This window comes from Cotesia typhae, unplaced genomic scaffold, assembly GCF_013202065.1.
Source record: "Cotesia typhae breed Kobodo isofemale line unplaced genomic scaffold, CoteBio_Ctyphae contig_48, whole genome shotgun sequence".
Classification (NCBI taxonomy): Eukaryota; Metazoa; Arthropoda; class Insecta; order Hymenoptera; family Braconidae; genus Cotesia; species Cotesia typhae.
The window spans coordinates 11,883,547-11,903,125 of NW_027423756.1; the positions used below are offsets into that span (position 1 = coordinate 11,883,547).

The 19,579-nt window shown below is 31.4% G+C and overlaps 2 protein-coding genes across 3 annotated transcripts in view; both read right to left on the reverse strand.

Moving 5' to 3' along the window:
* LOC141529394 (tyrosine-protein kinase Dnt) overlaps positions 1 to 19,579 on the reverse strand; it is a 144,410-nt gene that overhangs the window by 55,552 nt on the left and 69,279 nt on the right. Inside the window, exon 2 of one of the 2 annotated variants that reach the window (XM_074245897.1) lies at positions 9,949 to 10,194. The exons of the other annotated variant lie outside the window; for it this stretch is intronic. Within the exon in view, the coding sequence (XP_074101998.1) occupies positions 9,949 to 10,084 (136 nt within the window). The 5' untranslated portion in view covers positions 10,085 to 10,194. The remainder of the gene's footprint in view (positions 1 to 9,948; positions 10,195 to 19,579) is intronic. 2 annotated transcript variants of the gene reach the window in all.
* LOC141529339 (uncharacterized) lies at positions 1,379 to 5,031 on the reverse strand. The gene is made up of 3 exons (XM_074245839.1): positions 4,033 to 5,031; positions 3,628 to 3,845; positions 1,379 to 1,507 (listed from the first exon to the last, which is right to left on the reverse strand). The coding sequence occupies exons 1-3, from the start codon at positions 4,409 to 4,411 to the stop codon at positions 1,379 to 1,381; spliced, it is 726 nt and encodes a 241-aa protein (XP_074101940.1). The 5' UTR covers positions 4,412 to 5,031.

The following is a 19,579-nucleotide window of genomic DNA, read 5'->3' on the forward strand; positions in this document are numbered from 1 at the left end:
ATGTGATTTGCATTAAACAGATATTATGCAGACGTTTCTCACGGTTGTGGGAGTACTCGAGTTATCATCGGCGTAACCGCGCATCGTTACACCTGTAATTGTCGAGCATTTGCATCCCCAAGTGAATAAAACGGTTCACATCAACAACTTTATTTACAATCAGTCGTGCTTGTAAAATCTAGTCTTGTTAAATACTGGGATCCAATCAATATTTAAGTGTTCAAATTATTTAAGTAAAAATAAACATTTTATTAATTAAAAAAATAATAATTTGTGAAGTAAAGAATTTTTTCAAGCACCGGAATGAAATTCCATAAATTACTGAGTGAATATACTTGATATACAATCATAGAGAAACATATCAAACCAGTAACTCACTCCATATATAGAAGACTCGGACGGATTTGTATATCAATTTTCTCTATAGACAAGAGCTATTAGTGCAATCGTTTGGTGCTTTCATTGCTTACTGCAGCAAGTGCTTCTGCTGTTGATGCATTTGGTATCGAATCGGTTTCACGATAAAGCGCTCGGGCGATCGATAATTGATATGCCATGATAGGCACTAACGGGAATCAGCTCTCTCGATATCTAGCCCCGGCACTTTTAGCTTGACAATTCGCATCGCGTATCATCGTATATTGGGTCTGCGAATTCCTCTGCGCTTATTTTCCAAAATAAAAGCTATTTATTTGTTAATTTCTTGGCATTAAATTATAACGAATATCGAACGAGTTAAAAAAAAAACACTTGAAACTTTTGTTTACTTACGGAAAAAAAAAAGGGAAATAAATAAATAATAGATAAAGCGGAAATAAAGTTATAATGAAGTACAAGAGGCAGAGCAACAACAACAACTAGGATCTCGACCTTCTCGGGTTGTTACAGAGTTTTCGGCGAGGAAAGGAAAGAAAAGCTTACGATGGAGACATTTATTATTTATCCCCATTTTACTCGGCTCCAAAGCCGAATGAATAATTAACGAGCTCTTGAATACTCGACTTATGCACGTTGTGTCTATACATATATATATATGTGTATGTATATATAAACTTTTGGCTTTAGTTTCTCTTTCGCGAGTTTTAAGGAAAGTGTCTCAAATATTCAAAACAACAGAGTTTATTATTTTTTCGCGGAAAAACTTTTACTTAAAATGAATTTTATTAATAAAATTAGTCACCGCAAAAATAAAACCTCGACCAATCGAACTGATCCTTATTAAAAGTGAGCTTACTGCTGGGAGTCCGGTCAGCATGGAGACCATAAAGCATAAATGTAATTATAAGTTGAAAGATCGAAATAAAATAAAAATTTTAGATGAAAAAGTGTAACGGGAGACCATCAATTTAACCGACAAACACGCGTCGGAGGTGGTGAGTTAGCCAAATTGCAGTAGTTCATCGACTGGGGAGATCCGGTCGGGTGATAACGTAAACCGGTGTGGTTTATGGCCTCCTGGACATTTGTCCAGAGCCCATTGCTGTCGGTTATCCTGCTCATCCATCGTCTACCTCTTTACATACAAATACGTACAAATTTACCTTCATATATATGCATACAGATGCAGATAACTGAACATATATTATATTCACTGTACACAACGAATGTCTGCTTTCCTATCCAGTTATGTCTCGTGACTCCTATATTTCCGCATAATCCACCGGTAATAAATTGATCGGGCATTCGTCATGGGATTGACACCAGGACACAACTATGGATCATTAATTTACGACCTCTATTTCAACGTCATTTATATCTCATCGTAAATCTCAAGCCTTTTTGTTGGAAACTATAAATTATTTATTATTTGCTTATGAAATCCAGATATTTTTGACTGGTCCTTCAGTTTCTCAATCTTTGCATTTATACACACTGAAAAAAAATATTCTTGATTGGAGTGTAAATTTTCTCGGCTCAAAAAAATATTAAAGAAGATTAAAAACTTCTTAAATGAAGTTAAAGTTCCTTGAAAAAAATTTCTTGCTCCAAAATAATTTTTGTTTTCCTTAAAATTTTCCTGGCGCCAAAAATTTTTTTTTATGTGCACTAAAAAAAAATTAACTATAATCAAAAGAAAAATTCTTGAACCAAGTAAATAATTTTGAAGAAAAATTTACTTAAATCAGGAAAAATTTTTCTGCTCAAATCGAGTTAATTTTTTTTTTTCTATAGAAAGAATTTTAGAGCGAGGATCTGTTTAGATGTAAACTATAGTTCAACGATTGTTAGTTTTGATTTAGCTTTAAAGTGATGTTGGGAATTCTCTTTCACTTGATACTGTTTCGACAATGTTTACATACTACTGATATGATGGTGCGAGGCTCGACGTCTAGTCTAGTACAGTCGATCTGTAGTCATCATCAGAGAAACTCTTGAACCTGGAATGTCCACCCAGACAGAGCAAATAACGACGGGGTCTAGTTGTCAGGATTTGCACCAAAGCAAATCAAAAATCAATTCAACTATTACCAAGTGCTGTTGGCTAACACTCAGCACTCAGTCGATTTTTTTCCTCTCTGTATATACTAGGGTGATTCAAAAAAAAAGAATATTTTTTTTTTCGTTTCACATGTGTTTCACTTTTTTATCGAAGAATTTATTTATTTAATTATCAACTGCCATATAATTTTCAATATTTTCAACATAACGGTACACTTTTACTGTAAATAATTTCCTCTATTGCAGTTTGGGTAGTTTTTTCGATGTTCTTTGATAATTTGCAATAAGTATTGGAATTGCTCTTCATTTTTTGTCAAGCATTGATTATACTCACTAACTAATGCAACAGCTCGTTCTGCTGAATCATTAACAACTTTCAATTGGTTAAAGTATTCTTTATTTTCAATGTAACTGTCATTAGTAGGCCACGATTCAATATCTTTATCAAGGAAGTCATATGGTAAATCAAAGATTTTAAAGAGATTTAAAGACTTTTTAGAAACAAAGTCACTCAGACTTTTTGCGTTAATGAATTCAAATCGTTTTTATCAATTATAAATTTTTTAGCTTTAGAATCTGTACCGTTACGAGTATTAACAGCTCCAACAATATTTTTTTACTTCCAATGAAACGGTATCGTCAAATAATGATAAAATGGCAAGTTCATCACTTAAATACCATAAATGCAAAATCATTTTTTCACAAGTTGCTGAAGAAATCAATGAATTGATATTTTTGTACTCGAATAAATTTTTCAAAAACTGCAAGTCATGATTAGCAGCAGTTGTTGCAGAAGTTGATGAAAACCAAGCTTTTAAATACAGTGTAACTATAAATATACAAATTTGCCGAAGACCGTCCAATTCTTTATTAGAAAGTTTAAATTCATTTCTGAATAGAAACATTTTTAAACTGTAAATTGCCTTCGCCATCCACCTAGCATGATGAATTGCACCAGGACGTTTGAAAAAATTTCTTCTTGAGGCATTTCTCCAAGGAAAATCAACGACAATTCCAACAATTCTTTATAGTCATCTCGGGGTTGTAGTAACTATCAAAAACAATTTAAAAATTTGTCAGAAACAAAGAAAATTTTTTTCTTAAAATCGCAGTTAAATCATACCTGTAAGGATTGTGCAATTAAACTAGATATTTCATTTTTTTGTCCAAAATGATATCAGCAACAACAGTATCTTCAATTCCAGATTTATAATTAGTTTTATTTATTTCATCCCATGATTTTTTAAATCTTCCGAACATTGGTACGTTTGGCCCAGATGACACAGGCCAATATACTTCAAATGCACTTCTCAATATGATCTCAAAAATGTGGTGACGACATGGTAACCAGATTAACTCTCTTCCCAAAGTCTTTTCAATTGCCTTACATGTACCGTTATGAATTCCTGTATAAAGAAAATAGATAACTATCGTTAAATTTAATATTTTCAACAAATTGTAGATTATATTTAAAATCCAAATGAGTAAATAATTCTCAATAATTTCAAAAGTGAAATTCAGTAAGCAATAAAAATTAAACTAGAACGTTAATAATTAAATATTTTTTAGATTAAATTATCATTGATAAGTTACCTGTATTAACTGCCGTCGTGTCAAAACACATCGCCTTAACATAATTAGTAATACCCCATTCACTCAATGTCGATAAAATGGCTGATGTTTGATTGTCTGCCGTCCCAGAATTCATTTTTGGAACCCCAAGTAATTGTTCGGTACCAAATGCAGTTAAAATAACTGGTAGCCGTTCCACAGATTTTGATCCAACAAGGTCATTCAGCATTTTTCCGTCCCAATGCACAACGTATTTATCGTGTGTCTTAAAGTTGTCATTAAGTCCTTTAGCAATGTCTTCTCTTTGAAGGATACGAGCTCGTTGAATTGAACTATAACTGAGCGTTGTATCTTCAATTTTAATACCTACTGCTAGTAAAACCGGAGCAATAATAAACATCGCATTTCTACTGCTGACATTAGCTCGGTCGAGTCCAAAAATGACTTCAGGAGTTAAGACATCAAGTTTTGCTCGTTTTGTCGGAATTGGAGGTTCATACTCTGAATCAGATCCAAAATTTGTAACTCCACTTAATGTATACGTAGAGAACGACTCTGATTTTTCACTTGGAACAATCGCATGACTGGTAGACGGTTGATCTAAGTCTGGAATAAGATCTGTTTTATAAATTAAACGAAGAAAATGTATAGAATTTATTCATTTTGATGACAAATAATTAAGAAAGGACTCCAAAAATTGTCTAGTCAAATGTCATCTAGTCATCTATGAAAAGTTACACTACTACCTGACTTTATAATAATTAAATATCTCAGATACTTACTACTCTCATCTATTCCCATCATAGTTGTGGTTAAGTTTGATACAGGTACATTATTAGAAAGAATCTCTTTATGGGTACCGAATTTTTGATCCAAATACAACTTTCTAATATTATCATCAAGCACTTTTAAGGATTTTTCGCTCACAATGTCGAATAATTGTTCAAGATCAGTCTGAAATTTCATTTCCTTTTGGTTTTGCGCTGAATTCTTTTTATCGAAATTTTTTTGTAATTTTAACCATTGACTGTGATAGCGAAGAAATTTTTGACTGCATTAGGAGCTCCACTAGTTGGAATCTGATTTTTCTCCACAGTTCAATAACTTGGTCAACTAAATTTTTAGCACTTTGTTTGATTGAATACTTTAAAATTTTAAGTTGGTAGAAAAACACACGCATAACCTCTTTCACTTTTGGTAACTTACGTTCCGAAATTCTTTGTAGAGGTATTCCGATAAAACGTATTTCTTTATTCATTGTAGGTTAATTGATGATAAATAAATTTATGTGATGATTATAAGACTTATTTAAAATGAATTATTTTATTACGTATTCAAGATGATCAGTTTTAGGAACACTGAAAATACGGTATTAAATGGGTAGATACTGAAGATAGTTGAGAGTAAAAACATAGATGGCGTTAGTTTCAGAAGACAAACAGAAGAAGAAATGGAATTCAAAACAAAAATCCCCTCGAACGAAAATTTTATGTATATTTTGTGAAAAACAATTTAAAAATACGCACTGAACAAATTTCATAATAATAAATGACAACGCGATTAAGATTTTAAATTATTAAAGATAAAATTAAAAAAATATTATTAGAATAAAAACTTTCAAATGAATTTTTGAACAGAAAACATCTATAGGAGTTGCTTTTATAATAAAAACTCAAATTTGTCTAAATTTCCTTGAAACTCACAGAATAAATTGAAATTTTTCGAATTATTGATCAAAAACTAGAAAAATTGATATGCATTGATGTTTGACGATGAATATCTCGTAAACGCTCAACTTGATCGAAAAATCATAAGAGACCATTTTTATAGAGCAGTAAATTTCCTACAAAACTATGAGTTTCATCATTCATAATGATTTTTTTCATTGAGTTATAAAATTCATAAGAAATAAAAAATTTTCCCAAAAATAATCAAACTTTAACCGTTAATATCTTTCAAACGGTTGGGTTTACGAAAAATCGTAAGAGACCTTTTTGTAGAGCATTCAATTTCCTACAAAATCTAAGGAACAAGATATTTTTTCAAGTAGTTGGAAGCGAGATATAAATTTTTCTATCTGATAATAAGAAAAAATAGAAAACTGTAAGAAGGAGGACCTTCCCGTTACAATTAAGAACTCATGCTTGGAGAGGCTTTCTTAGAGGTGTCTAGGAACCTATTTTTCAGAGTACCAAACGAAAAAAAAAATATTCTTTTTTTTTGAATCACCCTAGTATATACGCTAGAAAAAATTAAAATCTTCCAGTTTGATTACTTTTTTAAGCTAATATCCATAGAAATCTGTACAAAGATTAGATTTTTTGATTTTACGCTTGTAGAAATATTTTTATTTAAAAATAATAAAAATTTTATAATTAAAAAAATTAAATTATCAATTTATTGAACGAGAAAAGAAAATTATGCATGATATTTATAAAAGGATACTCGGCCCTTTAATTCAAATGAATTTCAAGAACGTTGACCTATAAAATGAGTATTCGGTAATATCAATATTAATTTATCTGGATGATAACCCATACTAAAGCACTCACAATAATTGTGGTGTTGCTAATTGGTTTTAGAATTAGGATTACCACATCATTCATCGAACAAACCGCGAAATGCAATTACGAAATTTCAAACGGTTTATTGTTCCGGTAAAATATATATATATATATATATATATATATATATATATATATATATATATATATATATATATATATATATATCTTTGCTGTTAATAATAATCAAGATTTTTTAATCACAAAACTAATTAATAGCCAGACTAAAGCTGGTTATTACAAAATATAATAAAATATAAAAGCAAAAAGTTATTATAATGATAATAGAATAATAAATTTTAATAATATTACGAGAGCAAAGAGTTGAAGAGGTTAAAGTTGAGAAAAAACTCAAGGGACACTTGGCTGCAATTTCTTTTTGAATAGTTCCAATTAATCCGCTGAAAAGAAGCAATTTTTACTCAAGAACCATTTTAAATCCTATATAGACTGCTATACGCTATAACTAATATTATTTACATTGCGGCGCTACATCGTAGAAGCTTCACTTTAAATTTTTTTATTATTGCAGTTATTATTATTCGTCTCTGCTCTGTGAGCTGCGGGTACGTATACATGGCAGATCCATTCTATGCCAACGTGTCTGACGATCTATGGAGAAAGAACTTTCCATGGAAGTAAAGTCATTTCACCAGTGCAATCTAAGTTAAGTGACTTCCAAGAGAGACTCCACCAGGCTCAGTGCTTCGCATTCTATATATGTACTCTCTAAAACTCCGCTCGGTCTCTGCGATTTTGACCTGCTACGGAGTTTAGTAACGAGACGTTCTCCGGACGAATGACTTTCTTTAAATTAAACTAAGGGCATACCTGCCAGATTACTAAGTAGTCAGTTACTTAAAAATATTAAAATTTTTTATTATAATCACAGTGAAAACATTATCCGGTTGAGAATTAGTTTATGTTCAATTTTCATTTAATTAATTACGAATTTTGAAAATTTTTTTCATCTAAGAACAGATTTCAAATAATTTTTCCAAGCTCAAAAGACAAAAAATAAATAAAATAAATATTAAATTAAAAAAAAAAGAAATCAGTAAAACTCTTAGTCTTTAGTTTTCTTTCTCTACTTGAAATACTCAAGAGAGTTGAATTGGTCGCGCTTGTAGGAGACACGAAACGCGAGTTGTACAAAACTTTTGTTTGAAATTTCATCTCTGCTCTTTAACTTGTAACCTGTTAGCTCCATCCAATCCGGAAATTGAGTGGCTTTCTACTCTTTAATAGCTTCGATGAATCCTTCTAAAGTATCACCCGCAAAACTATTTCATTCGCGTCGATAACTCAGAAACACACCAACCAAATATAATGCGAAAAAAATTTTTATATCCCCTTCCTTTCCCCAACTAAAGTCTCGTACAATTTTAAGTCTAAGAACAATTGATAATTAATTTTCAAACGTGTATTAGTAAGAATTTAAAGAAAATTAAATTATTCATCGAAGAGCGAAGCACTTTTTTTAAAAATTTCCATTTAAATGCGTTTTAAAAATTTTATTTATTGTAAAAGTGTGATAGAGATACTTCCGTTTGTCCGATAGAAGACGAAAGAGAAAAAAGTGTAAATCGTTTTTAATAAAAATAGCAACAATAATATTTATATCTCTAATGAAATTTGAATTTTTTTTCTCACTAAAATATTTCATTACTTTGATGGATTTAATTCGCGGTATGCTTTTATGTTTGTGGCAAAAATACTGTGCCAGAAAAAAAAAAAAAAAAAAAAAAAGTAATAACAAAAAGATGAGTTTAGTTTAGGGTGTGTCGAGGCACGTGCTATTTCAATAACGATATTTTGTTTTCATTTAATGAATAGCTCTCGTCGCTTAAAGTCTCCGCCCAGTGTGTACCTACATACATTTAACTATGAATTATTACCTCGTAAAGTAATATATACGTACTTCTGTATACACTGTATTACACTTAAATGCATATGGATGTGTATCTATGTACATTTCATTATTATAATTATTATTATTGTATCATATAGTCGAGTAACTCTTGGTTGTTTTGCTGATATCACACGCGTTACTTATATATACGTTGTTGTACTCTGTACCACTTCCGACAGTAAAGTACTCTGTTCCAACAACGCCGCTGTGTTTTTCTTGTTTCATAATTTTATTAACTTTTTAGCTCATTTTCCTATATTCGTAAATGCTTCAATAGCTGCTACATATTGTTCCAGCTCAACTTTTATACACATACTAAAAATTACTTTTATATTAAAATAATTTTTCATGTTAATATGAATTTATGTTTATTTTTATCCAAAGTTAAAAGAGCTTTTACACATTAAAATAAAATTATCAGTACTTTGACATTTTTTATGAAATTGTTGGGATAAAAATTTGTGAACAAAAAAATTTTTTTTTCGCACTGCGGCGGAAGTAGATACCAGTGAAGCATACATTTGTTCGTTGTGGTAATTCTAGTGGTTGAATATATTGGAAATAAAGTTTTCGCCTACATAAATATATATTACTCGATTGGTTATTTCAAATGGAACGTTAAATCGTTTCCCCGCACCATACGTCCTCTTATTATTCCACCGGTCAGTCGGAAAAAATTGTTCATTAGTTGACCATAATAATTTTGACTTATTACGTGTGTAATAAAAAAATTTTTGAAAATAAAATTCAGCAATTTGTAACTCTAAATAAAATGACATTTTTATTTTTACGTCAATTGCCAGTGACATTTCATTAAATTGTGTTGAAACGTAAAATAAAATGTGAGCAAAAACTGTCAGCTAAAAAAATAGACTTTCATTATTTTCGACTTGCCGTTCTGTGCAAATTAAAAAAAAAAGTTTTATCTACATAGGCTCGAGGTCGGACCTGGAATTGGCCTTTTACCTTGGTAAACAATAAATTAATAAAACAAGCAGACGAATGAACAAACAAGAGTTCCAGATTTAATTTAATATTCAAAGTTTGCTCAGCTTGATGTTAAAATTAAAAGTCCCGATTTTTAAATTATTAATGAAAATAATCATCAGGTTTAATTGTCATTAATTAAACTGTTTTATTCAAACAAACTTTTGGAAGTGATCCAACAAAATGATACTACTGAATTGTTTATGCTCATTAATTTATTCAAAGGACATTTATGGAATTTCATTACATGACAAATGCCCAATTATTAATTTTCATCAAATATATTCACCGATGATTTATTCAGTTACATTTAAATTCAATTAAAAGTTTATTCAATTACTTTTTGATCATAAATCCGATGATAAATTGATCCAAACTAAGGCAAATATTAAATTTTTTTTTTTTTTTTAATATTTTGTCTCATAATTAATTCAATAATTTATTGGATAGTATTAATTATTAATGAAAACTTACCCAATAATTTCATAACTTGAGACTGACTGATAAAAATATTGAGATACCCGTCACTACACCCAACAATAACAAGAAGGAAAAAAATTCCAAGCCTAAAAATTTTAACAGGACTCCACTGCATTGTCACATCCTTCATTGCCCGATCCAGTAAAGGATCTCACCTTTCACTTTCAAATTATTTGCACTTAAAGAATGGCATTTAAAAATAATAAACAAATCCGAGGGACCGCGCATAACATCTTTCCCCTGCGAGAAGTGAAATCAATCCATAATTAAAAAAAAAAAATATTAATAAAGTCCCTAGAAAATTTATTAAAAAACTCAGCTGACACGTGGTGAGGCAACGTGAGTATTAAAGCGTAGGGATGCAGATAGACTGCGTGAGGTCGTCGACGTCGGTGTCGAGACGCAACTGAAACGTCGCCCAGCGTGTGGTTTCGACGATATCACTTCTAGCGCAGGCGTCGGGATATTTGTATAGATATATCTAAAACTACCCTCTTTCAATGTTTCGGTCTCACTCGGCGGCCCGCGGAATAGTCCGCTCCCAGGGGCAGTTTGGATGGGGGATGAACGGATAAATGACGAATTTCCGGAAATCGTGCGTACGTGGCTTCCCTGCTACTGTAGCCGCAACTCCTACTGCTATTACCTGCTACTGGACTAGTGGATAACCCTAGTCCCACATAAGTCTCTCTAGGTTTGTCATGTCTGCATTGTATACCTTATCAATTTAACCAGGTAATTTATTTTACTTCTGTCAACATTTATTTCATTTAGAAATTCTGATTCAATAATTTCATTTCACCTGCCGACTCATTAATTAAAAATATAAAATCAATTTATACTTTTCAGAAAAAAAAATAGATAGTAATAATAATAACTAGCAACCTTGCAGTCACGGAGTGACTGCCGAGACTTGTGAACTATAAATAAATAAAATTTTGCTTTTTTAAATAATGAGTTTTGTTAAAATGCACTGTACTTTCTTAAATATTGACGTTCTTAAAGATATAAGCTCATCCCGATGTTACACTAATCAAGAGCTTTCATTTGAGTACCCACATGCATTTTTTATATATTTGTCATATATACATATACATAATATATATAAATATATGAAAAATTGATGTGGGTACTCAAATGACAAGTCTCGACGAGTGTAATGTCAAAGTGAGTTTATATTTTGAAAAAAGTCAATATTTCACTAAATAAAAGGTCATTTTTCAATTATGTATCTAGAGATAGAGCATTTTCGAATGCAGCCTAAATACTAACGAGGAAAAAAATTTTTGAACTTTAGAAAATAATTTTCTGGCATTAATAATTTTTTTTTTTTTTCAGTAAATGTATAAATTTTATATCAAACCATCGGAAGTGAATTTAACCAACAGTACGGTCGTATGGAAAGCATACAGTCGTATATATTTTTTATATTCACTTTATGTATTTTTTAGTCATACGTTTGAGCGTCCACGTGGCGCGAGAGTAAAAGGTTGCGGTTGGGTGTGAACCAGCTGGCAACAAGAGGCGCAATCAAAAAGCATCGCATCGCGATTAATGACTGCAACAGAGACACAAACAGCCAAACTACTATACAGAGGAGGATCCACAAAAGAAGCACCAAGAGCTAAAAAAAAAAAAAAAAAAAAAAAAACCAGAAAAAATATGTGCATAAAGGGATGTTTTATACATACAAAATAAAAATACAGTGGCTGTCGCATTAATTTATCGGACGATCATGGATTTTCAATCGTGCAAGAGCAACGCGCGCGCCCGAGTAAGCACCACGGGGTTTACGAATGCCAGAATTTAATTAAAATAGACGTGCGATCCCGATCCCTTGGTGACAATTCGTACCGATCTACCCTCTCTTTCGCTCTCCTTTCCACTCACCCTTTCTCTCTTACGTCTGTAGCTGGTGTATTGCCAGTACTACTCTACACCGATGAGCTATTGAGTGTGTACTCTGGTGGTATAACCCTCAACGGTATCCTCTTTCTCATTTAACACCCTCTACTCTGCTCCTGATGCTGTGGACAGTTGGACGTGTTTTGTCTAATAGTCTGTCGCTGTATCTCCGCTCGCCAAAAATCTCCCAGACACGATTTAGTTTAAATTACTGAGAATGATTACTGAGAATGATTTTCCCGAGAATCCGAAAATAGTTGGGAATTAATGAATGTGATTGAGAAGGAGTGAGAAAAACAAGAGTTTAATTAGGATTCATTTGGGTTACAATTAACTTAATTAAATTTAATGAAATATCACCAAATGTCGAGTATTCCCTTTAGTGATCGGGGCATAATTGCCGCGTGTTTTATTCTTTTTTCTTATTCCTTCTTTTTTTTTTTTTTTTTTTTTTTTTACGACGGAGAATCGGACGAATTAGTAGCCTAATGACTGGCGATCTGATACGGGTAATAAAATTCATGCAATAGTTTTATTGGTATGAGTAACAGAATGATTGCAAAGCATTTGAGAATTGTATAAAGTTTTATCATTTTGCGTCATTGTGTCAAAAAATTTTGTGTTAAAAATTTATATGTTAAAGTTTTTTGACGCAATGACGCAAAATTTTTTACTGTGAAATCTAGCATCAAAATTTTCGATACTAATCGAAAAAATGGACCCCGATTCCCTGTAGGATTAGATCGCGCAGTTTGAATTTTTAGTAATTTAATAAAATAAAAGGATTATAAATTAAACAAGTTTAGTTTAACTAGTACTGACAATTAGACTGGGTAATTTTATCATAAATGAATTTTGTTAAATAGACTCTGTGTGCCAAAAGTTTAAGTTTTACATAAGGATAAAGGTATAAAGTTGAACCACCGAGTACCAAGTGTATAAAGAGTCGCGAGCTCACGAAAACTAAAATTTACATAAATTTATTGTTTCAATGAACTTAACGAAGTACTCGATAAATTCACTAAACTTTAAGATGTTATTTCTTAAACTTTTTGACTCTCAAGTTTTTTGCTTCAACTTCTGCTTTCGTTTCTCTTTTGTTCTTCGATTTTATTTCATCGGCTATGTATAAAACGGTATTTGTCTCATCGGTTTTACGAAAAATTTATTATGTTTTAAATTTATTCAGTTGTTGGCCTGTGAAAATGTTCCGCTATTTAAATAATAACCATATAAATGAGAATATGTAATTATTTTGAGCAAAATTTGTTGATCTTGTTAAATGTAATTGTAAATATGTTTAATAAATTATCGATACAATCAAATTTGAAAGTAATTATGCAAATTTTAATCTATGAATATTATTACAAACTGTAATTATTTGTGATGACAGTTACCTTATTTTAATACGAATATTCCATCCAAATTATGTTGATTTTATTTTATTAAGCCTTTATTACTCGCGATTAATTGTATCCAATTAATATAATGACAAAAATAAATAAAGTACAAGTTTTATGAGTACCTAGAGGCTGTTTTAAACGGATACCTCAAAACAAAGCAATAAAAAATAATAAAAAATGATAAAAAAAATTGTAAAGGAAATAAAATATAAATCACAAAGCGGAAACATATGTAGACACTGATATCTACTTTCCTTTGAAAATTTTTATTTATTTTTAGACTAGTGTATATAACCACGGGACTATCGACTTCTTGAGGTCAAAAATACAAAGGACACTCACGACATACATATCGATCAGCCGGCGCGTCGGACAGTCGGAGCCCTTCGTTCGTGTTTCATTAATTATTTAAACTTTTCTCATTAGTCGATAGTCATTGATTCAAAGAGGAGAACAACTGCTTCCTTGTCTACGTCTATCACCACCGTTATTTCTCTAGCTATATATAACTAAAACTTTTGTTCACAAGAAAAGGAACAAGCGGTGTAATATTCAAGAATAATATCCACTCTTCAGTTTATACAAACTATATACATTTATAGTGTCTATATACTTCCATCTATATCATTGCAGACGACACTCGTAAGACAGCCGAAGAAATACATAAGAGCTAGACAAATTAAATCGACGATTGTTGACTGTACTACTCCATTTCATAGACTGAAGAGAAAATAGAAAATAAGAAAACTAACAGAGTAAAACTCTTGCCTTCGCTTCTTATACTTTTACTTCTTCTTCTTCTTTGTCGCTGGCTTCTAATTCTTTTCTTTCAATTTCAAAGACAATTAACACCGTGAATTAATCAATTCTAATTGGACGAGTAATCAGACCAAATGAATAAATCAACGCGTTGATTAACAACTTTCAGTCTCTTTAATCAATTTATACAAAGAAAAATTGATGGCGCCTAATCGCTTACATTTACTCTGTGGCTGAGACATTTAAATTTCCGCCTCAATTGTGTACAGCTCCCGCGTGTGTGTGAATTTTGATGAGAGCAAATGATCAAGTGGATGTAGATTGACGAGTACACGAGCTAAACTAAGGCTGCAAGGGAATATACACCCGAGCAGAGAGAGAAATTGACCTTCGATGCGAGACTAACAAGATCCTCGAGACGCAACGTTCTGTATAGCTCTCAATCAGTTGGGTCATTAAATTCTGTAATTAATATCGATCTCCGTTCAATCATGAATTCTAGTAATAATTCCCATTGGTTAGATGTACTATCCACGGTATGTCTACGATATATAATATGCATATACATGTATGTATAGACTGATCCGAGTAAACGCGTCTGCGTATACTGTAATAACACATCCACTACAGAACATTTCAAACGCACGATAATTAGCCGCAGAATTTCGCTGACGACCACCTGGAATTTGTGGCACCACGAGTGAAGTGGTTGCCTCTCCTCTCTTCTGTGGTTATCGTCGAGTTGCGATTTTCCGGTTTGTAATTATTATACTCTTCGGTATAATTTTTAATGACAGGCATACATTTCAATAGATCAACTTTATTTATTTATTTATTCTGGCATAAATATATGTGTGTGCAACCAGTGTAATGAATAATTTAAATTATACGCTTATAATTATTGATAATAGATACACTGATAAAAAAGTTAACTTGACTCATGAAAAAAAGTCTTAAATCAAGAATACTATTTAAAAAAAAAAAAAAATTTTCTTGAGTCAGCAAATTATTTTTAGTTCAATTTATGTAAATTTTATTTTGTTCACAAATTATTTTTTTGACTAAAAAAAATCAATTTCTTTAAAAAATATATTTTTAGTTCAAAATTTTTTATCAGTAGATCAAAATCATTTGGATAAAAATTTTCAGTGCTTTACGGTCGAAAAATTTTTTTCGCCTCATTTCGGCAATTATTTTTATTATTATAGTCTTATTAATTCACGGAATCAAAATATTTGGCATACTATTGTCAAGATAATTTAATCGAGATTAATTTGATACACTTCAATAACTGATTTAGTGCAATACAAACTTTTTATAAATATTTTTAATATATTAAAATGTACTGCACAATATATTGTAAAAATAAGTAGTTATAATTTTTTTGGAGTTTCATTTTAATAATTCGACTCATTATTTTATTCCTTATATGCAGAATTAGCGTATTTTCATGAAAATATATATATAGGTCCATAAGCAAGGTATAATGCGCATTATTATTCGACATGAGATTCAGCGTTAACGTAGCATTAACGAGGGTCGAGTGAATTTTGTAGAAAGCGACGGATCGAGAACGTCGAGTTGAGTTCCAGTGTTAACGGATTGTGTTTATGTGTATATGAAAGTACAGATGAACTCGATGTGTATGTATACTTATAAATGTACTTGTATATGTATATTATATATTCTTTCGTCTCTCTTTATTTGCTGAAACGTGTGGTGCACGGAGCTGATGTTGTACACTCCTTGCCCGACGGTGCGAACGAGCGCGCGTCAAAGTTTTCCCCGGTGACGTTATATACGGAATGCCATTTAATCGCGCACGCCTCACTGAGAAAATCGCCCCGAGGCGAAATAAGAGTGCACAGCTACAGCTACCGATGCTCTCTCTCTCCCTCTCCCTCTCTTTCGTTCTCATCTCGGGGATGAAATCAAAGCGCTTGTTTTTCCCTCTGTCCCTTTTACTAAGTCTCAAACTACTTATCCTTCATAATGTACAAACCGCCAAGAATTACTTCTATACTTATACAGTATGCCACAAAATTAGCTGGACATTTCTATCTTCAATTAATATCTGCCATCCCTATTCTAAAACCCACAATTTCAAGTTAATGAAAGTCTCATTTATTTTAGTGGAAAATTATTTTTGTTTGCATTACTTTTATCATTAAATATTAATAATTAATTTATTTTAATTAAAATTTTTTACTCTAGAATTTTTATGATATAAAAAAAGTGAAATTTTTTAAATAAGTCACTTCAATTTTAATCAAGTACACTGATAGAAGGATTTATTAAATATTAATTATTTAATTATATTTGAAGACAATTATTTAATTTATTAAATTTTAATAAATATTATTTTACATTCAATAAATATTTATTTGGGAGGAAAATACATTTATTAATAGTTAACAAAATATTCATTAACCATTAATAAATATTTATTAAATTTTATAATGTTAAAAAATCGTTTATTAACAGTTAATAAAGCTTATTGAATATAAACAAATCCTTCTATCAGTGTAAAAATAATTAAATAATTAAATAATCTTAAATTTTTACCGGAATTCTTAATTCAAATTTAGGAAAATAATTATTCATATATGTATAGATTTTTTTTTTTTTTTAACGTTACCGATATCCAATTAAAAGCATACAACAAAATTTAAAAAATAAATCCGTTTAAACAAATACTGAAAAAGGCTATTAATTACACAGTAAACCTTTGTATTTTATTTCACCAAAAAAGAGAACAAAGTAATCGGTAGAATTGTTACTCGCTAGTGCCCCCTTGTGTTTACTGGTGCAAACTATCGCTCATCAAAGTTTTGCTCACAAAATGATATTCAATGATTCCGCCTACATAATATATATAAACGTATATAATAGCCACAATATGATATGTGTATATGCAGCTGTATGTACGGTATAACTTGGATTGTTTGGAGCTGTGTCTCTCGCTTTGTCGGTTCCGCTCCCTTCATTGCTCTATCTCCATTGCAACTTCTATTGATTTATATCATTGCTAGGTAATTAGGTACGTTGCATCGGACAAACTATACATGCACACAGAGGACGAGAGCTAATAGAAATTATATTCCACTGAAAGGAGAGCAATAGATAAATAGCGAAATATTAGTAAAGCATGATTCATCCGTACAACAACATCATCGACAGGTACATAACTCTCGTATGCATACAAAGTTTCCATTACGTACTTCATTTGCTTAGTACATTGCGTTCAATAAACATGTTTACTTTCTGATAAGTTTTGTTTAAAACTATTTGATTGTATATTATTTCAATTTAATTGTTTGATATTTTTTAAACAATTTTAACTTATAGCAAATAAATTATTCAAGTTATCGCAGGAATTTTATCGAAAAAAACAAGTAAGCAATAAAATCAATAAATTCTGAAATTTTTTCTCAATTATTGTACCCAGAAATGAGAATTACTCATATACCGAATCTTCTCAGCGCAAATTTCTATCTATCCATCCAAAGCTTTGTATTACAAAGCAGACGTTGATAGGTCTCGCCTGAATATTATGTAAATATATTCCAAGGTCAAAGAACTCATTCAAAGAAAAATGTTAGACGATCAGTAAATCGATTTTCTGATGCACACAACATTAAAAGTCCATTACGTAAACTTCAATAACGCTCTCATCTATATTCTCAAAGATTATATGAGATACACTTCTTTTTTAATTTACATTTTTCAATATTATTCTATTCTTTATCCATTATTTATATACGGTCTGAAAATAAAAAATAATCCAATAATGTTAAAGAATTAAAAATAAATTTCTTGTCATAATATTAGTTCTCATCAACTAAATCAACTGAAAGGTATTTTTTCGTACGGAATATAAATTAAAACACCCATGTACCTTCGAGATTAATTAAAGTGATTAAATTTCACATCCATTAAGTTGCAACCTATACAATGACAACAATCTACAATTTTTATATATCATCAACAGTTGACTTGTTAAATTTAAAAAAATACCAACGTACTCTATCGATATTTTTCATTTCAAACAATCAAGTGGAATTCATCGAGAGAACCAAACGTTAAAATAAATACTCTTCACACATCATTGTAAATAAAATTGACAAAGATAAAAACTGCCATAAATTCAGTAGCGAGTGTTTATATTATTCATAAGCAAAATTTCAATTTTATTTTATTTTATATATTCGCATGTACTAACACATCAGTACAGAGCTTCCAGCATTGTACCCGTTCGATTCCATTCGATTAAGTTCCCAGAGCGTCTCGACACTCGGGACATTCATTAACCCCATTCATTAGAGACGAACGACTCGTTTAGAGCTTGTGTTTGCCAGTCTACCGGTGAAGTATTCTCCTAGTTATACATATACATATACACATGTGAACACACACACACACACACACACACACACACACACACACACACACACACACACACACACACACACACACACACACACACACACACACACACACACACACACACACACACACTGGACTAGGGGTTGATGATTCCAAGAGTATGGGGTGAAGATAAAAAGAATAGGCGAGTGAGTGATAAAAAGAGAGAAAATTTTCAGTGAGAGTTGTGTATATATGTATAACCACATGGACAAACTTCGATTGGAATACTGTACGTTAAAGATAAGGGTGGCGACCCTACTTGTACCGAGGATCGGACAATATGCTACCCCTAACACCCTCTAACAATCGAAAGCTCGCTTTCTCCTTTCTCGTCCTGTCAAACCCAACTATACTCTCCACACACAGACAAATGTCTATATAAATATCTAGATGTGTGTCTGTGTACTCTCGCGATTTTAATACTCTTACGGTAGTCACACAGATGTAACCCAGAGATATGTATATTGTGCGAAATGTCTCTGCATAGACGAAATGGGCGACTGTATTATCGGACACCCCCTGGTAGGCACAGCAGAGCTGCCAGGAGTTTCTTATCGGTTTGCGCCACGTTGACTAAACCCTCCGAAATACGATTCCGTGATGCTTTGTTTCCTTTCTATGTCGAGAGAGAGATAATTGCGGTGGTATTTGGGACGAGGGTGTGTAGTATCAAGGAGAGCTCTATTCTTCGTTTGAGGGGCTCGAAAATCGTCTTGATCTTGTGCTTCAGTTCGTTTACCGGAGGGTATTAATTACTAGGACACACGAGTCCACTAATTACTTCTTACTGGAGCTATTACTGGGAAATTCTGAATTATTTATAGAGTACTTGCTTGGAAAGTACACTCCAAAACGGCACTTTAATAAAATCTCAGATATTTTTATAAATTAGATAATTTACAATAAAACCAAAGCGATAAAGAGAACAAATAAAATTTAATAGTTTTTAAAATTAGTATTTTCTTTTAACGATTTATTACTGGAGAAAATATCTACTACGTTTTCTTTGTTAACATTTAAAAGTAAATCATTTTTACGGTTTCAGTTGCTGTTAAAGTCTATTTACCTCGAACAGGAGAAATGAAAACATATATTTTCCACAATTGGAAAATAATTTAGCCGCAAGCTCT

Coding starts and splice junctions, on each gene's coding strand:
- LOC141529339 (XM_074245839.1), bottom strand. CDS start 4,411: ATGTTTATTATTGCTCCGGTTTTACTAGCAGTAGGTATTAAAATTGAA. Junction 3,846..4,032: donor CACGACGGCAGTTAATACAG/GTAACTTATCAA, acceptor TTCTTTATACAG/GAATTCATAACGGTACATGT. Junction 1,508..3,627: donor AATCTGGAATTGAAGATACT/GTTGTTGCTGAT, acceptor GTAAAGAGGTAG/ACGATGGATGAGCAGGATAA.